This window comes from Hemicordylus capensis, chromosome 1 (genome assembly GCF_027244095.1).
Source record: "Hemicordylus capensis ecotype Gifberg chromosome 1, rHemCap1.1.pri, whole genome shotgun sequence".
NCBI classification, from domain to species: Eukaryota; Metazoa; Chordata; class Lepidosauria; order Squamata; family Cordylidae; genus Hemicordylus; species Hemicordylus capensis.
This window is the reverse complement of record NC_069657.1, coordinates 159,540,573-159,563,432: the sequence shown is the minus strand read 5'-3', so window position 1 is coordinate 159,563,432 and position 22,860 is coordinate 159,540,573. Positions and strand designations below refer to the sequence as shown.

The 22,860-nt window shown below is 42.7% G+C and overlaps 1 protein-coding gene across 1 annotated transcript in view; it reads right to left on the bottom strand.

Moving 5' to 3' along the window:
• Nucleotides 1–22,860, bottom strand: part of SLC49A4 (solute carrier family 49 member 4) — a 102,673-nt gene that overhangs the window by 58,017 nt on the left and 21,796 nt on the right. The window contains exons 2-3 of the mRNA XM_053260232.1: nt 14,403–14,496; nt 778–1,046 (exon numbers count right to left, since the gene is read on the bottom strand). Coding sequence (XP_053116207.1) covers nt 778–1,046; nt 14,403–14,496 — 363 coding nt within the window. The remainder of the gene's footprint in view (nt 1–777; nt 1,047–14,402; nt 14,497–22,860) is intronic.

Sequence of the window (22,860 nt, the reverse complement as noted above, 5' to 3'; positions counted from 1 at the left end):
GCTGCCCTGCATTTGAGGGTCTGCCTTCCTTTAGTGAATTTCTAAAGGCCAAGCATGTTCTAGCTGAAAGGGCTGCTTGTAACATTTCATGATCTAATACAGAACACTAGAAAACATCTGTTAGCATTTACACAAGACCAAGTTTTGTTGGAATTAGTAACCCATTTATTAATTCACTGGAGTTATATTTTGTTTTTCTTCTTAAATTCAGTGTCAAAGTAGTTATTTGAAAGAGCTACACAAATGCTAAATATTATTTTTAACTAAATGTCATAAAGTAAGCAGCAAGCTTTTGGGTTCTCCAGAACCCTTATTCAGGCTCAAGGTTAAGCAAAACAAGAACATAATATAAAGGGTTAGGCAAGGCAAATTGAAATTTGGGCATTTCCAACATGCACATATTTCTGTGACGTACCCCATGCTCTGCCTTTTTTTTTTTTTTTTTTAGCATCTCAGGCTGAAGGACAGTCTTGGAGAAATCAACGGTTTGCTGACTACTTTGCAATATTTTATTTGGTCCTAATGATGGCATTCCCACTTTGGCTTCCCCCACCAGGTTTCTGATGGTTTTCAAGAGGAGAGTAAAATCAACAGCTAAACACTACACAAGTGGTTTTTGGCACTTCTTAAGATAAAAAAGGGCAAATGATTCTCAAAGCTTCAATTATGATGGAGATTTATTTCCAAGCGAGTCACTAGAGGGCAGCAGCAAACTCATAATAGATGTACATTACAGAATGTACTTGAGAAAAGAGTTACATTACAGCTGCAATTTACCTGCATACAGCACAGCCTCAATGCGGTCCTTGATATGTTCAGGGCTGCTTCCAGGAACAGGAAAAAGTGTTGATGTCCCATTTGGCCCCGGAACCACCAAAGGTCCTACTAAAAATGCACATGCTCCACCAAGGTAACCGATCAATGATGCAATAGCTGTGGCAGTGGCACGCTCATCTGGCGAAAACCATGTCGTGGAGAGGAATGGAGCAGCACTTGTTACTGTTGGACCTGCCAAGCCATTCAACAGCTGCCCTCCATGAATCAGCCTGGAAAGAAAACACACACAACAGAGACATTTACATCCAAACTGCTTATGCAAAATACAAGGATGGGGGAAGCAGGGTGCTGTACTAAGAGGCCTAGGTGCCCATTAAGAAGTAAAATTCCTATCATTCATTCATTTGGTTCTGGTTATTATTTCTACGTACAATGGTAATCTTCAGCTGGCCACAATCTCTTCCCTTTGCCTATGTTTCAGCCTGCGTTTTCTCTCCCCATCTCTGGGTGGATGTCATGCTGTTTGCTTTAACTTATCCCCACCTGAAATGCTGAAGAACCACTGCCAGTGAAGCAGGCAGTACTGACCCAATACAGACCCAATGGTTTTACTCATGTAAGGTAACTTCATATGCTACCCACCTGCCCATTTGCTGAGCACAAACTGAGAGCCAACCGGAGGGCAGATAGACACCTCCTTTCCTAAAGTTTCACACTTTATGTGGGAAATTAATATGGTGGAGGATTTAACCACTGTATAAATAGATCAAACAACATACCAAATCAGATAATAATTGATTTAGGGCATCAGGAAAATTTGTATAGTGCTGGGTGTTTAGTGCAGTGAAAAATCAATGCAAATGAAAGGAAATTTGAATGTAGCAATTCAAAATTTTCCAGAAAACCCACATCTCCAGTTATACCATTGATACGCCAATATTTGAAAGGGGCAGGGGAAACCAACCCCTTGGTAACAATTTATACAATAGTTCTTGAAAGGAGGGAAAAAACCAACCCCTTGGTAACAATTCTGAGATACTAGCAATTTTTTATTTTTATTTTTTGGCAAAGAACTGCTAGTATCCATACTAACATTATACTCATTAGGGAATTTTGCTGTTTTTGCTGAACGTCTTATAAAGTGACAAAGGTGATAGTCATATTTAAGTTTGATTAACATATAGATTGTGCTTTTCTTTTGGCGAAAGTGTTGCAAATAAGCTTAATGACATTAAGGATTTCAAAACAAATCTTTTAAAAGAGATCAAAGAGAAGGGGGGGGGAATCCATTCTCATGCCATAACATATTTGCTAGGGAAGATTTACATACTATTATGTTGTGAACCTTGCAGGAAACTAAACATAAAAATTACTAACTTAGCAATATGCATTATGCACAGTACTGCAATCCAGGGCTTCTGTTTGACAGATGGGGATCCCCAAGAGAAAGCCCAAAGCACTGGTGAATTCCAAAGGCCACACAATCTCTTCAGCACTGGTGAGGCTGAAACAACAACAGGCCTCTGTGTTGTTAAGCAGCCATATGCTCTTCCTGCAGCATGGCACAAAACTAAACTCCCGAACACTTGACAAATTACTATTAAACATTTACAGTACTTTTCCAGATACGTATTCTGCTGCTTTCGGTACAGTCAATTATCTTCTAACTAACACAATTCCCCAAGAAGCTTAACAACATACAGTATAAGTTATTATCTGTCCTATAATGAATAGCATGTCTCTTTGTGGATACAAAATGCCATTGTGCCAGTGACTGCATTTCAGTAACGATTTAGAGAAATATAACCTGAATTAGCAAAATCACTTTGGAGTGAAAGATGCAATTGCTCTATTACTGCATACTAAGGAATCTATTACTAAGAAACATCCATACTGCCACACACACACACACACACACGACAGTGAAAATACAATTCAGTTTGCATTGTATGTTTAAACTGGATTCTCAGCATGGTTGATGTGTGAAGATGTATTATCAGATAATGCATACTAAAAATGTAATTTTCACACCACCACATAACAAAATGAAATAGTAATGGGGGTGCGTATATAGGCAAAACAGGGGATTGTAAAATTTCAAAGTATTCCCTGAAAATATTCTAATGAGCAAAGACAAGGAGAATGACATATTGAAGAGCCTCAATTGTCACTGATTTGCAGTGTTAAATGATAAGATGTGTGACTACTTAACATCTTAGGAAATAGAAAAAGACACCTTGAAAAGGAAAATTGACAACTGCACAGCAAAATCACTATTCCTCTTGACTGATGGAAAGAAGCTGAGGAAAGAGCGGGAAAGAGAGAGAGAGGGGGGGAGAGGAAAGAGCGGGAAAGAGAGAGGGGGGGGAGAGGAAAGAGCGGGAAAGAGAGAGAAAGAGAGAGGGGGGAAAGAGCGGGAAAGAGAGAGGGGGGAGAGGAAAGAGCGGGAAAGAGAGAGAGAGAGAGAGGAAAGAGCGGGAAAGAGAGAGAGAGGGGGGAGAGGAAAGAGCGGGAAAGAGAGAGAGAGAGAGGGGAGAGGAAAGAGCGGGAAAGAGAGAGAGAGAGAGAGGAAAGAGAGGGAAAGAGAGAGAGAGAGGGGAAAGAGAGGGAAAAAGAGAGAGGGGGGAAAGAGAGGGAAAGAGAGAGAGAGAGGAAAGAGAGGGAAAGAGAGAGAGAGAGAGAGAGAGAGAGGGAGAGGAAAGAGAGGGAAAGAGAGGGAAAGAGAGAAATGTTGCAGCCAGAAGCTCAGTACGAACAAGATAGGTTCTCCATGATATGCAGGTTTTGGGCAGAAACATTGTGTGATTGAACAGTCAATGTGTTGCTGGCTGCAAAAAGAGTAGCAAGAGTCTCCTCCTACTGGGCTGGCCCAAGACACTGCACTGCTTGAAGAGGAGTACCACGTGCACTCTCTCTTCCCAGTTCCCCTCACCTCCCATATCTGTTTCCTAACTTTACGCCATCAGTTAAATTTTCAACATGCAAGTGACCCATATTTGTGGGTTCAGTTCCCGCAGTTTTGCTGACTTGTGAGCTGCATACCAATTTATCGCGGGGATAGTTTTGCTTATTCACAATGTTCTACCCCTCACAAGAACTAAACTTCCCCAGTTACTGTCTACCACTGCCTCTTTAAGCCTTCCCACACGCCAGCTGGGAGACAAGGGGCGTGGCCATTTAAACCTTAAACCATCTTGTTTCTATTTTATTTATTTTTCTATGCAAACCGCATTGAGAACTTTGATTGAAGAGCAGCATGTAAATATTTGTAGTAGCAGTAGTAGTAGAAGCAGCAGCATCATCATAATAGTAGTAAACCTCCCTGCTCATCAACTGAGAGCAGGAGGAGTGGCCATTTAAACTTTAAAGCTCCCTGCTCATCATGGGTGGGGAAGTTTAAAGTTTAAATGGCCATTCTCCCCATTTCTCAGCTGGTGCGTGGGGAGGCTTGAAGAAGCAGAGTGAGTGGTTGGAGACTTTTGCTGGGGACTGCTGGTGGGTGGCTGGGTTCTTTTTGCTGCCTCGTTAAGTCTTCCCACATACCAGCTGGGAAGCATGAAGAGCTGCCATTAAATTGCCACTCTCCCCGCTTCCCAGCTGGTTCTTGGGGTGCTTAAAGAGGCAGCATGAGTGGCCAGGTGCCTTTTCTGCCACATCTTTAAGCTTCTCTGTGTAGAAGTAGGGATAGTGGCCATTTAAACTTTAAGCCCCCCCTCCCATCAAGGGTACACAAGCGGCTGGGACACACTTTAAGCATCCCAGATACTTGTGCAGCCTGAGTGTGGAACCTAACCCCAGTGTTGGGGTTAGGTTAAGAACTCCAATATCATGGATTCACCATTCAGTGAACTTTCTGGGAGCATAACCCCCGTGATATTGGAGGACTTCCTGTATTTGAACATATTGCAAACTTATTTTAATTAAATTGTTTTCATTGACACCAGAGGTAAGTTTTCAGATGCAGAACCAAAAGAGGTGGGCTACCTCCAGAAAACATCAAGTGCAAGATGAGGGCCAATATTCTGTGGGGTAACCCTCCTGTAATGCCCCAGCAGTTGCAGCAAGTCCTCCACAGAAACACTCATCCTCAAAAGCAGTGGAGTTGGGAATGGGAAAAACATCCACGTAGGGCAGTAAGGGCTGCTCCTGCCAAACAGATCTTCTCTATATCCTCCAGGCAGCCCTACATGTTACAAATACTCAATTGGCAAGGAGCAGCATCCACATGGTTATAAGAAAGTGTACATCTTACACAGTATTGATCCTAAAATTACAAACCATTAAACAAACTGTTGCAAAATCAATAATTCAGATGAATCAAATAGATGCATCAATAATTTAACCACAAAAAGGACAGGGCAGCTTCACATCACACCAAACCTGAAGTTCTACAAAGCCAGCAAAACCCCAGGAACACACCCCCTACTTCAGGTGTCAGGAAGGACACGCTGAGATTGGGAGTGTTGTATAAACTACCCTATCTGCGGTACAGAACTTGACATTTATCCCTACCTTCATTCTTAGTTACAGAGATAGGATTCTGTATGTAGGAATGCATAGATTGGCAGGTTTGTACAACACCAGGGTGTGTGGAAATTCCCAAAGTTCCAGCGAATCAGCTGATGAACTTGAGATTCAGCATGACTTGTGAAACTGCAAACAGACATATTAATAGACTATAACATTAGCATAAAGCAGATACACTTTGGATTCCCAGACTCCATTTTTACTGCAGCACATAACATGAATTCACTGAACCAGAGTAGTTACTCTTTTAAAAATCATGCAATAACTTGTATACACTTGGCTTTAATTTAACCACCCTGTTGTATTCACAACTGGGCTGGTTAAAAGTATGGTAAGAGTAAAGAGTGCGGAACTCTCCCATGGATAATGCATCCGCTCAAACACCCGAATGCTTTTTGGAACAGAGCATTCAAAACAGGGAATGTACAGAAGTGTGAGCACTGCCACCTCCACCTGTGTCGAGAGGCCCCATTGCTTTGGTGCATTACAAGCTAGGCAAATGCACATTCCAGATCTGGTACAAATTCTGCCCCATCACTGGTTCCAGTTTCACCTGTAGAGGCAAGCCCAAGAGTTTGAGCCCAGGCTTGTAGTGGAACTTAAGAGTACTCATGATAGTGAAGTGGCAACAGGGTCCCTACCACATGCCAGTTGATTCTCCTTCCTCCATGTGCTTCTGGATTGCCTTTTATATTATTTTTTGTAAACTGCAGTACATGTCCAAAAGCTGAACATACATATGTGATTGCTGATAATCAGACTGATTTTCTGAATGTCTGAAAATAGATACATTTCCCTATGCTTCAGCCATGCATCGCTAAATGCTGACTATCACACTTGGGCAGCTATTAACATTCATGATTGTATTTCTCCATATATAGGTATTTGCAAAACTTTTCTGGGACTGACAACATTCGCATGTGAAAGTTACTAAGTTTCAGACACTGTAACATACATCCTGCAAATGAATTCTCAAGGATAAAATTGTTAAGCATAAAGAAGAACAGGCCCTGCTGAAGGAGAACCAGCATGGCCTCTGCAAAGGTAAATCTTGCCTAACTAATCTTTTGGAGTTCTTTGAGAATGTCAACAAGCGTGTGGATAAAGATGATCCAGCTGACACAGACTGGAATTTCAAAAAGCTTTCGACAAAGTTCCCCACCAAAGGCTCTTGAGTCAACTTAGCAGTCATGAGATAAGGGGACAGGTTCAATGTGAGGAGTGATAAGTGACTGAAAGACAGGAAACAGAGGATAGGAATAAATGGACAGTTCTCTAAATGGAAGGAAGTAAGAAGTGGGGTTCCCCAGGGATCTGTACTGAGAATGATGCTCTTTAACTTGTTAATAAATGATCTAGAAATTGAAGCAAGCAGCAAGGTGGCTATAATTGCAGATGACACCAAGCTATTTAGAGTAGTAAAATCCAAAAGGATCTCTCCAAACTGTGTGAGTGGGCAACAAGATGGTAAATATCATTCAATGTTAACAAGTGCAAAGTGATGCTTATTAAGACAAAACACCCCAACTTCACATACATGCTGACGGGGTCTGAGCTATCACTGACTGACCAGAAGAGGGATCTTGGGGTCGTGGTGGTCAGCTGAAAGAGTCAACTCAATGTTCAGCAGCAGTTTAAAAAAAAAAAAAAGGGGCCAATTCCATGCTTGGGATCATTAGGAAGGGGTCCAAAAATGAAACTGCTAATATTATAACGCCCTTATACAAAAGGGTGGTACGGCTACATTTGGAGTAAAAAGTGCAGTTCTAGTCACCATAACTGGAGAAGGACATTGTAGAACTGGAAAAGGTGCAGAACAGGGCAACCAAGATGATCAGGGGCCTAGAGCACCCTCCTTATGAGGCAAACCTACAATACCTGGGGCTTTTTAATTTAGCAAAAAGATGACTGAAGGGAGACATGATAGAGGTTTATAAAATCATGTATGGTGTGGAGAATGTTGACAGAAAGAAAATTTTCTCCCTCTCTCATAACGCTAGAACCAGGGGTCATCCCATGAAACTGATTGTCAAGAAATTTAGGACCAACAAAAGGAAGTACTTTTTCACGCAACGTATAATCAACTTATGGAATTCTCTGCCACAGGATGTGGTCATGGCCTCTAAAATGGGTTTTAAAAGGGGCTTAGATAAATTCATGGAGGACAGGTCTACCAATGTCTACTAGTCTGATGGCTACAGGCCACCTCCAGCCTCAGAGGCATGATGTATCTAAATACCAGTTGCAAGGGCGTAGCAGTAGCTGAGGGCATGCCCTCTTCCTCTTGCCAGTGGGCTTCCCAGAGGCATCTTTTGGGCCCCTGTATGAAACAGGATGCTGGATTAGATAGGCCTTTGACCTGATCCAGCAGGGCTGTTATTATGTAATCCAACAGGGGAAAAGTCTTAATATGTTCTTCAGCTAATTAAACACTCAGTGAGAAATCAAATGTGGATTACTTCAACTTTCCTTTGCCTAAATGATACTATCCTTGCCTATTTGATAATGCACATTTATGGTGGCATTATTCAAATGAAAAATGGCATTATAAGGAAAAGATGAGACTAACTCCAACAAGGTACCAAATGATATGCAGGATTTATTGTGGAGATATAGCTTATATATATCCATTGCACTTTGGTGATGAATCTTAATTGGGGCACAAAAATGTCTTCTGTGGCATGGTTCATTTCACCAATTTGAAGCAACAGAGTTGCCGCTGCCACTCTATTTTGTGGGAATCATGCAACAGAAAGAAACCTTTTTGTGCCCTTGAGGAAGGTTCATCAATGAAATACACTGGGCACAGAGAGACTGTAGCTCAACAATAAATCCCACATATTGTTGGCACCCTGTTGGATTTAGTCCCTTTTTCTGTGGTGGCATCATGCCATCATGCCACAAATTTCCCCTTTAATTTGATGTTATTCTGCAAAACCTAGATTTGCAGTTTCCTCTGTGTGTGTGTGTGTGTGTGTTAGTCACAAATAAACTAGGTGGTAAGCCAACAATCAACTCCACTCTGAGAGAGGTTACAAGCACGTACTGCTAACTACCTAAAATCTGATCTCTTCATTTGCCAGTGTTTACTGCTTTTATATATCAAACATCAAACCCAGAAGCCTCATGTTGGGACCAAGCTTTCAAACTACTGCCTTGTTGAAATCTTTCTACCGTGATATTTGTATTAATTCGCTGATTCATGAACTCTGTCTGAAGTAAGCTACTTTTCATTGGTTTTTCTCTGTATCTCTACCTTATCTTTCTAGAGACAGACAGACAGAAAGGAGATACTCATAATGTGGTTCAGCGCATGTAGTAATCTGCTACTATTCTAGGAGACAAATCTGAAACAGCTAATACAGCTGACAGAGAAATATGAACACAACAGTATCAGTGCATTTTGCTGTTTGTTACGGTGTCTTGTTATCACTGCAGCATATTTCAGCTTGAAAATACTATCAGAACTCTCTTTCTTACCGACCATCATCTGTTCTAAAAATTGCTCTGAGATTAGAAACATTTGTTCCTGTTATTTCCCCATTTTCATCGTGTTTCTGTTATCCAGGAGGAGCAAAGAGCAACTACATTTCCCCACTGCTTCATACTGTAATTTTAAGTTTGATTCTGTAATGCAAGACGTCTTTTGTATGAAAGATGAGGATAGCAGGACAATTTCGTTCAGTGCTTGGTCCGATAGGAAAGCATTTTTAAGACTGGCTAAGCCACAAGTAGCATTTTGAAAGATTGCTGTATTCTGTGCCTGTTCTCAGGTTTATATATTATTTTTCCAATATTCAGCTAATTATTTCCAGGTACCAAGGAATGTAGTGAATATTGAAAGTTGAACCCCAGAGTGTGAGGCTCTTTATAACAAGCTTGAAATCAAACCTATGAAAGAAAAGTAGGGGAAAATTTCAATGGAGCGAGTTTTAAAATGATCAGTACTTAACCTCTGCCTCAAGACTGAAGTCTACGAATGCTGAAATAAAAACCATCTGTTTTTATTGCTTACTTTCCCTTAACACTTATGAGATCACCCAGATCTGTGTCTGCGTGTGTGCACACACCTGCCTCTATCAACTTTGCAATGAATGGACTAGTTTTGACCAAATTTGGTACATGTGTAGGGACATATAGGGACACCCCAGTGGCCTAGTTTGTGATGATGTCATCCAACCCAATTCAAGATGGTGAATGCATGAACATCTGAGGCACAAGTGGGCTATTCTATGAGCTGCATAACCGATTTGAACCAAATTTGGTAAAATTGTAGGGACACATAGGATCACCTCAACAGTGTAGTTTGTGATGATGTCATCTAGTCCAATTCAAGATAGTGGATGCGTGAATATTTGTGGCAGAATTGGGCTAACTTGTGAAGATGGCGATTATAAATTAAGATTATAGTGAAAAGAAATTAGGCAGACTTTCCTTTGAGCTAGCAAACTGGGAAAGAAGCTCATCTTCAAGAGACTGGGCAACTGTGGCTCTATTTAAATACATCCCACCCTCTGAACCATAGTGCCCTAAGTTTCTGCATATAAAAGCATCACATTTCATCCATTTCACCTGGTACTAAATATTACTTATAAGAGGCATAGGGAAAGAAAATATGCATTGACTGTATTCTGCTCCAGGGTTTCTTAACCTTGGTCCCCCAGAGAGCTGGTCTTGTGGTAGCAAACATGACTTGTCCCCTTAGCTAAGCAAGATCCGCCCTGGTTGCACATGAATGGGAGACTTGATGTGTGAGCACTGAAAGATACTCCCCTCAGGGGATGGAGCCACTCTGGGAAGAGCAAAAGGTTCCAAGTTCCCTCTCTGGCTTCTCCAAGATAGGGCTGAGAGAGATTCCTGCCTGTAACCTTGGAGAAGCCACTGCCAGTCTGTGAAGATAATACTGAGCTAGATAGACCAATGGTCTGACTCAGCATATGGCAGCTTCCTATGTTGTTGGACCACAACTCCCATCATCCTCAGCCACAAAGGCCATGTCTGGGGATGATGGGAGTTGTAGTCCAATAACATCTGGGGGCCCAAGGTTAAGAAGTTCTGTTCTACTCTATTTTTACAGGCAGAAAAACCAAATAACTGAAGCTACTCTATGGGCCTTTTTGTCAAGAAGAACAGAACCTACATAAAGGCTCTGCTTATAGATTTGATTTAGAAACTCATTTCACATCTCACAATCGGCTCCTAGCTGCAAAAGAATAAGCAAACTTGGAAAAGGTCAGCTTCTGTCCAAAGTGTGTTTCATGCTGAACTAGGTTATCTTTTTATCTTGCTTGTTTATGAGGCTTATTTATTATTGTTGTATTTAAGAAAATGTAAGGATACTAAAACACAGCAGACATGATTTAATTGGGGGAAAATCTAAGCTATTTTGAAACTGTTTTTACTGAAAGTCTGCCAAGCAAGAGACAAGAATTTTCAATGAAACAAAACGCTGCAATACCAGGGCCAGGACAATGGCATCTCTGTCAGACATCTTGTCAGTTAAAAGACAACAACATAACGATGCAGCAAGACCCCTGACAGTACAGTGACAAATCCTCTCAGATCCTCACATCATAATACTGTGCTATTGCATAGCTATCAGACACTTGAGAATGCTTCTTCAGTCAAAGTTTCATCTAAATTTGAAGGACGGGGCCAAAAGAATCAAACCTTGCAGGCAACACATGTTATTAAAAGACCTCTGGAGGTAAGAAAACAAAAACTAAGCCCATTAGAACATTTTGTTTTCCTCCATTACTCCACATTTAAGGAAGTCCCCAAAATAAACAGACATGGTGAGGGCGGTGCATATATCTTTAGTGAAACACCAAGAAGATGCAAATTCACTTAGCAGTGATGTGAACATTGCTCATTAATGTGAAATAACTATAAGCGTCAGAGATTGGATTATATTAACCAGAGGTGTTGTGTGAATGGAAAACCTTGTCAATTGCCTGGTTGCTTGTGGTGTGCAAAAACAGTGGTGATCAAGCAGGTCTCAAAGAAGAGGAAAGAGCTGAGGAGTCAGTGCTGTTAAAGGAGTAGTTGGTACCAAAGTCATAATTTTTAACCTATAGCAGATACTCTCAACTTTTAATTCTTACTTTAGTTTTTGATATGGAAAAGCCACCACATGATTACTTTTCTTTGTCAAAAAATAAATTAAAAATTTGACCTAGTAGAGTTATAGCACATTCATTTCATCCCTTGACTAGTATTGAAGTACTTTAAAGTATTACTTGTTGCGCGCACACACACACACACACACACACACACACACACACACACACACATACACACACGACCCTGTCACTTCCTTTCCTCACAGGAACTTGGCATCTGAACTGGTTTTGTCAAAATCTTTACTGATTTTTAGATGCACCCAGTGAAGTGCATATTGCTCACAAACAACAACATTGTTTTAATTTCATTGGAAGCTTCTGTCCCCAAAATGCAAAGTGCTTTGAGAACAATAAATTAAATATCACACTGCAGGCCAAACCAAAAAGCACAGGAAATGTACTTTCTGTGATCTTTTTAAAAGGCTCCCTTCATGAGTTTCTGAACTTAAAACAGATGTTGCTGGACTTTTTAAATCCTCTTCTGCGACCAGGAATCCTAAGAAAATGCTTTTTAAAATGTTCAGCTTCTTAAAAAGATGCAAGGACCTACCCTGGAAGGCGCTCTACAACCACATCCATGCCCTTGCCTCTGTAGCTATGCCACCCTCACTGTGAAACTTCTGCTCAGGATCAGAAAAGGGTTCCAGTGGTTCTCACAGATTCAGAGCTCTGTTCTTCCACTGCAATTAAACTATGTCAAGTTCCTCAAAGTTTAATTTCAATTGCTGGCAAGTGGTATGCGCTTGGCAGCCCAAAAGTTCAGTATCTTCCTTTAGGCAACTACATCACGGGCAACAGCAATGAATGTTTCAGTGCTCCTACCTAACAGCATGAAGAGAAGGTAGAGTAGAAGTCCAATCTTCTTTGCCCCTATAAATCCCTGGATATCCAGGAGAGATTGCCAAGAGGGATGACAATTGGGTATCTGACATTATCATGCAGCTGTCAAGAGGACAGAAAACTAGAGTTAACCTGTCAGTGCCTTCCACTGGGTCACTCAATGGCCTCAGACAGGACTTGCTAATAGAGATACACATTTGAATCAATAATTTAAGATAACTTTCCTCATTGTTAATTGGAAAGTTGGATTGTTTAGACCAGTGATTCTCAAACTTGGGTCCTCAGGTGTTATTGGACTTCAACTCCCATAATCCCCAACCAAAGGCCACTGAGGCTGGGGATTATGGGAGTTGAAGTCCAATAACACCTGAGGACCCAAGTTTGAGAATCCCTGGTTTAGACACTGACCTTGCTGTTCCAAAAGATTTTGAATTTTTGAACTCCAGTGTACATTAGTGGTTTTCTAATGAACAACCAAATTATATTTATTTGTCTGTTTGTATACCGCCCTTCCAAAATGGCTCAGGGCAGTTATGCCTTCATTAAAAAAAATAATGGAAGTAATCTTTACATCAAAAGGTTCACCAGCAGGAATTTTCCATATCTGCCAGCAAACAAAAACCTGGTGGTGAACAGGAGGCATCAGTTTCTTAACAATGCCACCTTTATGAAAGTTGCTTTTAGCTACTGTCTAAAAGACCACACGCTGCCCAAATCTAGATCAATAAAATACATATTTGGGCAACTGTCCAGGGCCCCACATTTCAGCTCTCATGTGACTGCTAATAAAGCTGTATTCAGATATTATGTTGTATGTGCTCATAATCATCTGTACACATGTTTTTGTATGAATGACTGTATATACATTCACTTCAAAAGTCACCCTTCAGGTCCCTTCAAATGCAGGGTACAGATAGGAACTGCACTGCATTGAAAATGTTATGAATAACTGTATGTGAATACAGATCTGTACATGTGTACACTGCACACAGATTGCACATGACCTGAGCATAACATATGAATAGGGCTTAAGTCATATAGCAGAGCAGTCCAAGGCCGCTTGTTAACTGCTACATTGGGTTAGTGAGCAAAAGACCACGGAGGACAGCATGCGAAAAACCTTCATCCTCAAATTATGAAATCAGATTTCTATTTCACACATACTCCAAGTCTTACATTATGTGGAAGAAAACATGAATATATTTAAGTGCATGCTGAGGATGACAACATTTATGTTAAGAAACCAAGACACAACCTATTGGGGGTGGGTACTCTATCAGCAAGCACCTAACTATATTCACCCAGGGGTGTCAGTCAGGGATGTCAAACTCAAATCTGGTGAAAGGCCAGATTACATTCCGATGCACCTCGGCGGGGTGGGGGGGGCACACGCAGCCTCTTGCCACTTTCTGTTGCCTTGCGCCCACTTCGCACCACCTTTTGTCTTCCTCCGCTCTCTTTCTCACTCCCAGAGCTTCTGAAAAGTTCAGGTAACTCAGCTACACTGCGAGTTCAGTGTAGCTGCATGATGGACAGCCACTGGAAACAATGGCTGCATGATTGCAAGAGCAATCTTGCACAACTACACGAATGCAGTTTTATGAGCATGCAGCCTTTCCTGCAGTATCCACAATGCCCGCAGGATGCTTAAGAGTATGTCAGCCACCTGAAATACAAAGGATGCCTTCTCAAGTAATGATTAAAATTTCTAAATAACCACCTTGACATGCATAACTACTACTGCTACTGATATTTATATACCGCTCTTCAACCAAAGTTCTCAAAGCAGTTTACATAGAAAACTAAATACATAAATAAGATGGCTCCCTGTCCCCAAAGGGCTCACAATCTAAAAAGAAAGGTAGATACCAGCAACGGCCACTGGAGGAATGCTGTATATCTACAGAAGATATAGGATATTTTATTGGTTTCAACTATATTTAGTAACAATGGTTAGTAAATTATTGACGTGTTAACCCTTTTGAGTTAACCCTTCTTCCCATTCCCTCAGCAAAAAGTTTAACTAATTTACACTGATCATCTGGGGTTTGAATAGTTAATTTTTACCTTTGTGTCCTAATTATAAAATTTGAAACTTTTTTTCCACAGGTCAAACAAATTAAATAAATATCTTACCATTTCCTTGTTTGTTGATTTGACACAGGTACACATCTCAGGCCAGCTCCTAACACCATGAGGGATGATGTTAACAACACCGTTACCCTCAGGCCTAGATAGAAAAGAAGGATAATTTAATTACAATAAAAGTTGACAAAGTAATAGCACCAAAACACGGGACAAAACCTAGTACCTGATGCCAACATAAATAATTCCCATACCTAGTAGAACAGATACTAACTAAAACATTCAGTTTGTTTTTCCCAATAATGTTTTGTATCTGTTTATAGATATTGTTTTTTGCTGGTTCAAAAATCTAGAAGCATCTTGCGGAGAGAAAAAGGTATTGTATACTGAAAGGGGCTTTACTGAACTTAACTGAAGGATCAGATAGTGCCCCAATCCAGAGCTATTTTGTGTGCATAAGCAAGCTTCCACATTCACTTTGAAAGAGAGGACAGTGCTATGTAGGTATTCCTTGTGAAAAGATAGCTGTCCCCCCCACCCTTTTCTTTTAATGAAAAGGGAAAGCCCACGAGAGGAGGAATCTCCATATACATCACAGGTTCACATAGCTGTCTCAAGGGATCTCACCAATGGAACACCACGAAGTTCTTACGTGTTTACTAACTGTATGAAGTGGCTAGATAAGATCATTAAAGCTTTGGAGTCAGAGGTCATTAATATGCCAACAACATCTGGCTATTTTGTTTTTCCCATCACAACTAGGAGAAGTAGTTGATACCAGAACAGTGCCCAGCAGCTGCAACAGGCTAGGTGAGAGTGACTAGGTTGAAATAAAATCCAGGCAAAATAGAAATTGTGGTTGTTGTTGAAGGATGCCAGATATAAAGAGGACAAAATACTGGAAGAAGAGAGTAATTGCTTGGGTCTTTTTATAAAAAAGAAGAAAATCAAGGGAACACTCCCTCCAAAACACAAAACTTCTGCTGTAACCACAATTATTTATGGTAAGTAGAAAACGGAGTAGTCACTCTAATCCACTAAGGAAGGCACAGCAGATACTGATGCACATTCCCAATGGAGGCCATGTTCCTAGTCATATGCAACAGTCCCAACTACAGCTGGATTGAGAGCATGTTATTTTTGCTTCTGAAAGAGCATAGCCAAAAGCTCTGACAACATCCTACTCATGAAGTAACTGGAGCTGCTTGTGTTCTTTAAGGCTGCTTTCCCCCATGACAAGTGCAGAATATTTTCTCAATGAATGTTATTTTCAATGAGGAAGAAAATAGGCTTTTGTCCAGTAAAATTCCAAAACAAGGTATTTAAAAAAATAAGAGTAAACAAAGCATTAACTGGCTCAATGGGACAACAATTCATGGGAAATACTTAAGAACATAGGAGACAGCACCGTGACATAGTATTTGAATGGATTTTTTTAAGCCTGTGAAAAGATGTTTAAGAGAAAAAACAGTCCCCTGGGTTTCCTACATTTCATTAAGCACTTGCAACCAACAGCCAAAGCCAGTCACCTGAGGCAAGCAGCAGTTAGACCTAGGCAAGTGTCCAAGTGGCAGATTGCACCCACACCCTTCCTCCCACTAAGACGACAGAGAAAGCAAGACATGCAAGAATTTATATCTGAAATGCTCAGCTTCTTTGCAGTTAAGAGGGAAGAGGAGGAACTGAGGCCAAACTATACTTGGCTGGGTGCTGCCTTCTGCTGGGCAAACGCATGCGCAGTCTCACTTGCCTTGAAAACAGTTATGGTTCTTCATGAGGTCCCTGCTATCTTATGTGTTCTGTCAACAGACACCTTCTGCATTTCCTCCAGCAGCAGTCCTGAGCAAGGGCTGTGACAGCCAATTGTAAAAACTGTGTGATTTTCTTTGTTGAGCGGGGAAGATGGGGTGGGGAGAGAACGGACCCTATCCAACCCCAACACAGCATCCCTCCAGTGGTTGCTGCTGGTGTTTATTTTATGTTTCTTTTTAGATTGTGAGCCCTTTGGGGACAGGGATCCAACTTAATGTTATCTATATTATTAATTCTCCAGGACAGGCCATGCGTGGAGATGTGGCGGGAGGTGATTGGCTGACAGCCCGTGAGAGTTCGGAAGGCAGCAGTCGGAGAGGAGTGTGAAAGCCAGGGAGTTTGGGGACTGGGGATGGCGTTTGTGGATGGCTGTAACATAAAGCTCCAGGGAATTTGGCAGAAGGGGGTGGCTGGAGGTTCGCCGCCTCAAAACGTGCCAAGGAGCTTGAGACCGGAATGTCACACCCACCGTAGGGAGGGAGTTTGCCGGCTGGGGTCGGCTGGCAGTTGGAGCAGAGGGAGTTTGCATTGGGCCACATCAGCAAGCGTCAGCGAGTTTGGCAGAAGGCAGCAGCTTGCAGTTGGCCGCCTCAGAACATGTTGCTATTGCCCACCTGCCACACTTGCCGGTGGGGAAATGGACACTGAAGGACTGTTGGACAATGGTCGACACGGGTGGGCGCGAGCTGCGTGGGGGCGGGCGGGCACCACAGGCTCATTGCACGACTGCACAGATGCTCTGTGCAGGGTCAGCTAGTTTATTTTTATTTCTCTATGTAAACCACTTTGAGAATTTTTGTTGTAAAGAGATATGGAAGTATTTATAGTAGTAGTAATTGTGGTGGTGGTGGTGGTGGTGGTGGTGAAGAGCAGCCCTTCTGACTGGTTCAGGATCCCATTTCCCCACCAGCCAACCAAATGCCACTAGGAAGCTCACAAGCCAGACATACGGCAAACAGAAGTAAGGCCAGTTCTTTCATGTGGCTCAGAGAAGCTGTTGCCTCTGGCAAGGGCTGCAGAGGGAGGCAGGTGCTGCTGCCTTGCCCACTGACACCACACAGGAACGTAACTATAATAGGGCAAGGGGAGACAGTTGTCTGGGGGCCCACTGCCTTGGCGGGGGGGGGGGGGCAGAGGCAAGTCACATGACTGACTCCCTCAGCTGCACACCCACCTGGGCTTCCTTTAGTTGTATTCATCCTCCAAAATTGATGTGAGTGTTAAGAAGACCTGGAGCTATGAGAACAGCATGTCTTTCTCTAGTACCATTAAATGAGATTTTACTATGCTTTTTGTTACCACTATGCAGCCTCATTTAAGATTTCTTTACTTCATGAGCTGAGCTTCAGTGAGGGGGGCCTCATTTTAAAATCTTGGCTCTTGGCCTAATACAACCTTGCTATGCCCCTGCCACTACGGGCTTCACTCCACTTGCCTACTCTGTGCCCTCTAACCCTCCTTTCCCCCCAGCCCTAATGGGGCATGTTCCTCGCCAATCACCACTGCTCCTACTGCAGCAGCTTCTAGAAGAAGGAGGAGGGAGTTGGGCAGGCTGCTGCAGCACCAGAAGTTGCTAGAAGCCACCACTGGATGCTTTCAAAGCCTGCAGGGGTCAGATTCTACCCCTTCAACTTTGAAGGGGTGCAAGGGGGAAAGGAGCAGCTACCAACAGCCTCCTCTCTTTGCACACACACTTTTCAAAGCCTGCAAGGATCAAATCCAACCCTTTCAGATTTGACAGTCAGGAGGGTGCGGAGTGGAAGCTGCTGGCAAGCACCTCTCTGTGTCCCACAATCTGGATTTCCCCCTCTTTGTCATCACCCCATTAAAGTGCAAAAGAGGTTAGAGGGCATGGGGCAGGGAGGGCATTTGGTACCTCAACTCGGGTGCCCGAAGATCCTAGGTCACTACTGGGTAGAGGGCAGTTTTCCTTACCGAGTCCTCAAAGCACAGTGTTTATATTTCTGATTAGGTATGAATAGCAACCATTTGATCTGATGGAAGAAATTAGGACAGATTCACTTGCCAACACAGTTGCAGCAGAGGCTTAAACTTCTCCTTGGTCTTGGTCTACTTAAGAATCAAGCCTGCCCTCTCTCTATACTACCTTTCCCAGGTTCTGGTTTCTGATCACATTATAGTGTGATGGAATGTTGGGAACAGGGATGGAATGTTGGGAACAGCTTCATACAAACAGATGTCTGATATTTAGTGTTGCTTATATGGGATAAAGTTTAAGGAGCAGAAGTCCCCAAATGTGCTCTCTGACCCACAATTAATCTCCAGACTCATAAAGAGGGCAGGTCAGGGTATCTCCCAGTCCTCAAACTGAGGCTTAGAAAGTAGCAAAAGATCTTGCTACTTTCTGATCCTATCAAAGGCTCAAAAATACAAGGTCAACCCCCCTGTCCCCAACTTGGAACTAGAGAGGAAGGTAAGTGCTTGTCCTGCAGCTGTGCGGGACCCCAGAAGCACTCAGTGTGACATCACAATCAAGATCCCATCTCCTTCCTGTCAGAGGAGGGGCAAGGTTAGTGAAAAGCACAGGTTCTGGCTGGCAACCAAAACCAATGAAAATCTGTAGGCCCCAGAGGAAAGGCTCATTGATCAGGATGAAGGATATATTTGATCATTCTTTCAGCCCCCATTCTTTTAGTGCACACCATTAGGTTTCTGAACTACAAATTATAACACGATGCTCGTAAGTGCTTTGAGTGGTGCTGACAACTTCTCCGACCTTTTGTATCTTCTTAATATGCACGTATACCTAGGAAATTATCTATAGTTAAAGAATAATGCCATACACATCAAGAACTGCCAAGAAGAGAAAAAAATCTTTTTTTAAATGTCAAGCAGGTAGCTTGATTAAAGCCATGAAGCAGAAAGGTCGCAGAGCTGGTTCAGGGGGCTGAATGGAGATGCTATATCAGCGTTACACTCTATAAAGGGCAAAGGCTTAAGACTGTGGATCCTGTGAGTGTACAGAAGGGCATACAAATTCAAAGAAATTTTAAAATTCATTTTAAAAAGACAAATAAAATCTGTTTCAAATTGTACTGAAAAGTGGTGTGGCCTAAATATTAGGGCTATGATCCAATTCACTCTGAATAATACTTTAGACAGAGGATTCAACCATACTCAGTCCCATTTCTTCCCCTCTCCCACCACCTATAGATGCATACAGGCTTATTCACAGGCACTACGGTACCAGGCCTTTAGGGTGAATGGAAAGAGTCTGTCTGTGCCTCCTTTACCCTCATTCAACTCCCATGCTTGTCAGGTTATTCGTGCTTTATTGAGCCTATCAGAATCCTCCACAGGGATGGGCATTACACTCATGGCAGAATCAACTGTGCCCAATATATGCGGCAATTCAAGGGCCAAGTACACATGTATGAATGCCAATGCCAAGTTTATAAAAATGAGAATACAATACAAAAACAAAGCAACTTGTCTACAGAAATCTATTGTGGACATAATAGTGGTTAGGAACAATCCACAGGCCTGCATACTCCCCCATCTCCTCGTGTGCATTGAATGTCTCTCATTTTTGGAGCTGACTATGGTGAAACATTAAGTTCTGCAACAACATTTGCTCATCAGGATTAACCCCAACCCACAGTGTGCAACCACTGGTTCTGCAAACAAGAGGGATAGGAACGGGGTGGAGGGGGATAATTTTAGTCAAAGTTACTTTGACTAGAATGTAGTCAAAGCCTACTTTAAAAAAAGAGAGAGATTTTAATTTCTAGAAGGAAGCATTGCCACATGACTTCTGAATGTAGTTCTGCTGAGCAGGGGAAAACGGTTTTCAACTGAAGAGAAAAGTAATAATAGCTGGAACGCAACTCAATATTTTTATGACCAAAAGGAACCTGCTTACAATATTTGCATGAACTAATATTCGCATGTATCATATCACCGGACAAATACAGTAGGACACACCTAAGTATTTTGACTTTCCTGCTTCCTTGCTATTTTCACAAAACTAAAAAAGGGCAAATGACTGCATATCACTTATATTATGAAACTCATTGAGTTGCGTGAATTCTAGATCACATCCCGTATTACTCACTATAAGTTATTTTAAGTCAAGAAAACAAGATTGTCTCCACGAGGCTGGCATTTAGCTCATGGTATGACTTAGGTTTATATTTTAAAAACAACCACCACACCCATTGAAAATCCTAATAGATTATACAGTGTTTGTGTGACTAAATAAATATGAAATGACCAATCATTTTAAACAGCTTGGAAAATCTCTTCTTCACTAGTGTATCTTTTTTATTTTATTTATTGTTAAATTTGTATACCACATTTCATTAAAACAATCCCAAGGCAGTTCACACAGAAAAATTATAACAAGACTATAAAATTACACAATTAAGATATTAAAATAGAATATAAAAACATAAATCTGACTAAAAAGATTTAATACACAAGCACAATATAACCCTACAAAATACAAAGCAGCAGCAGTAGAGACAATCATATAAAAGCCTGGCTAAAAAGCCAAGATTTCACATGCTTTCTAAGAACTGTGATGGAGACCGAGGAGCAAATAACCACTGGGAGAGCATTCCAGAGTCTGGGGGCAGCAAAAGAAAAGGCCCTGTCCTGCCTGCACGACAACCGAGCCTCCCTCATTGTCAGCACCCAGAGCAGAGCCCGCTCAGATGACCTCGTCAGGCAAGCAGCAACCATTGAGAGCAGGCGATCCCTCAGGTATCCCGGGCCCAAACCATTAAGGGCTTTAAAGGTCAAAACCAGCACCTTGAATTGGACCCGGAAACAAACTGGTAGCCAGTGCAGCTCTTTCAAAATGAGTGTGTTGTGATCCCACCGGGCAGCTCCAGATAAAATCCTAGCTGTCGCATTTTGAACTAGCTGCGGTTTCCAAATATTCTTCAAGGGCAGCCCTCGTACAGCGTGTTACAGTAATCCAGCCGTGACGTGACTAAGGCATGGGTAACTGTGGCCAGATCTGCCTCTCGAGAAAGGGACGCAGCTGGCGCACAAGCTGAATCCGTGCAAAGGCACCCCTGGCCACCAACTCCACCTGAGCTTCCAAGAGCAGGTCCAGGTCCAGCAATACCCCCAAGCTGCATACTTGCTACTTCAAGGGGAGTGCAATCCCATCCAGAACTGTTAGAATCTCCTCACCCCGGTTGGCTCTCCTACTGACCAACATAACCTCTGTCTTGTCTGGATTCAGTCCCAATTTATTAGCCCACATCCAACCTATCACGGCTTACAGCTCCCGATTCAGAACATCCACTGCCTCCTTAGGATGAGGTGACAAGGAGAGATAGAGCTGAGTGTTATCTGCATATTGCTGACAACTCAGTCCAAATCCCCGGATGACCTCTCCCAGCGCTTTCCTGTAGATATTAAACAGCATGGGGGACAAAACCAAACCCTGTGAGACCCCACAGCCCAATGGCCACAGAGTTGAGCAATAGTCCCCAGGCACCACAACACCTTCTGGATCCTCCTCCCAAGAAAGGAACATTGGTCTTACCGTGAAGAGTTCTTTTTCCTTGCACTAGGAGATCCTCAGATAGGGTGATGCACTGCTCATGCCCGAGACAGAAATGGAATCACGTGTCTTGATGGTAGGCGTGGTTACCTCCTCACTCCAGTTCCAGTGATGATGAGCGAGGATTAGGTACGATAGTGGAGAGAGCTCACTAAGAAACAAGACAACTCGAGAACACAGGACAGGCAGTCAGTAAAGCAGAAAGACACAAACTAGTGCCCTGAAAGCAGTAAACCTCAAACCACCGCCTAGAAGGTCCCACCCAAAGGTATGGAAAGTACTCAACAGGTAGTCCACATTGCAGAGAAACGTCCGGGCGGGGCTGAGGATCTCCTAGTGCAAGGAAAAAGAACTCTTCACGGTAAGACCAATGTTCCTTTTTCCCTTGCCTAGGAGATCCTCAGATAGGGACTTGCCCAAGCTACAAGAAGTACCCCGGGATGGGCAGGATGAGCTCAGACTACCTGTTGTAGAACCGTGCGCCCAAAGGCTGCTTGTTCCTGAGAGAAATCAGGGATCTTATAGTGTTTGATAAAGGGGGTTGAAGAAGACCATGTAGCAGCTCTGCATATCTCTGAGAGTGGGACATGTGCGGAGAAGGCTGAGGAAGCTGCTGCGCTCCTAGTAGAGTGGGCTGTGAGGCCCCCCGGGGGAGGAAGGCCGCCGAGTAGGCTAGGCGGATACAGGACTTGATCCAGCCTGCTAGAGTTAACTTAGATACCCTGTTACCTAGATTGGACTGATGAAAAGACACAAAGAGGGAATCCGATCGGCGGAGCTCTCTGGTGCGGCGGATATAGGTGCGCAGAGCTCTGCGCACATCCAACTTATGCCACAGTCGTTCTTTAGGGTGGACGGGAGAGGGGCAGAAAGAGGGTAGCACAATGACCTGCGCCCTGTGAAAAGACGAATTGACTTTAGGGAGGAAAGTAGGATCCAGGCGCAGAACCGCAGAGTCGGAATGGAAAATACATAGCTCCTTGCGTACTGACAGGGCTGCCAATTCCGAAACCCTGCGGGCCAAAGTAACGGCTATCAAAAAGCACAACTTGAATGATAGGATGCGAAGTGGGATGGAGCCTAACGGTTCAAAGGGTTCCTTAGTTAAGGCGTTGAGCACCCGATTTAGATTCCACGACGGGAAGCGTCTGACCCGGG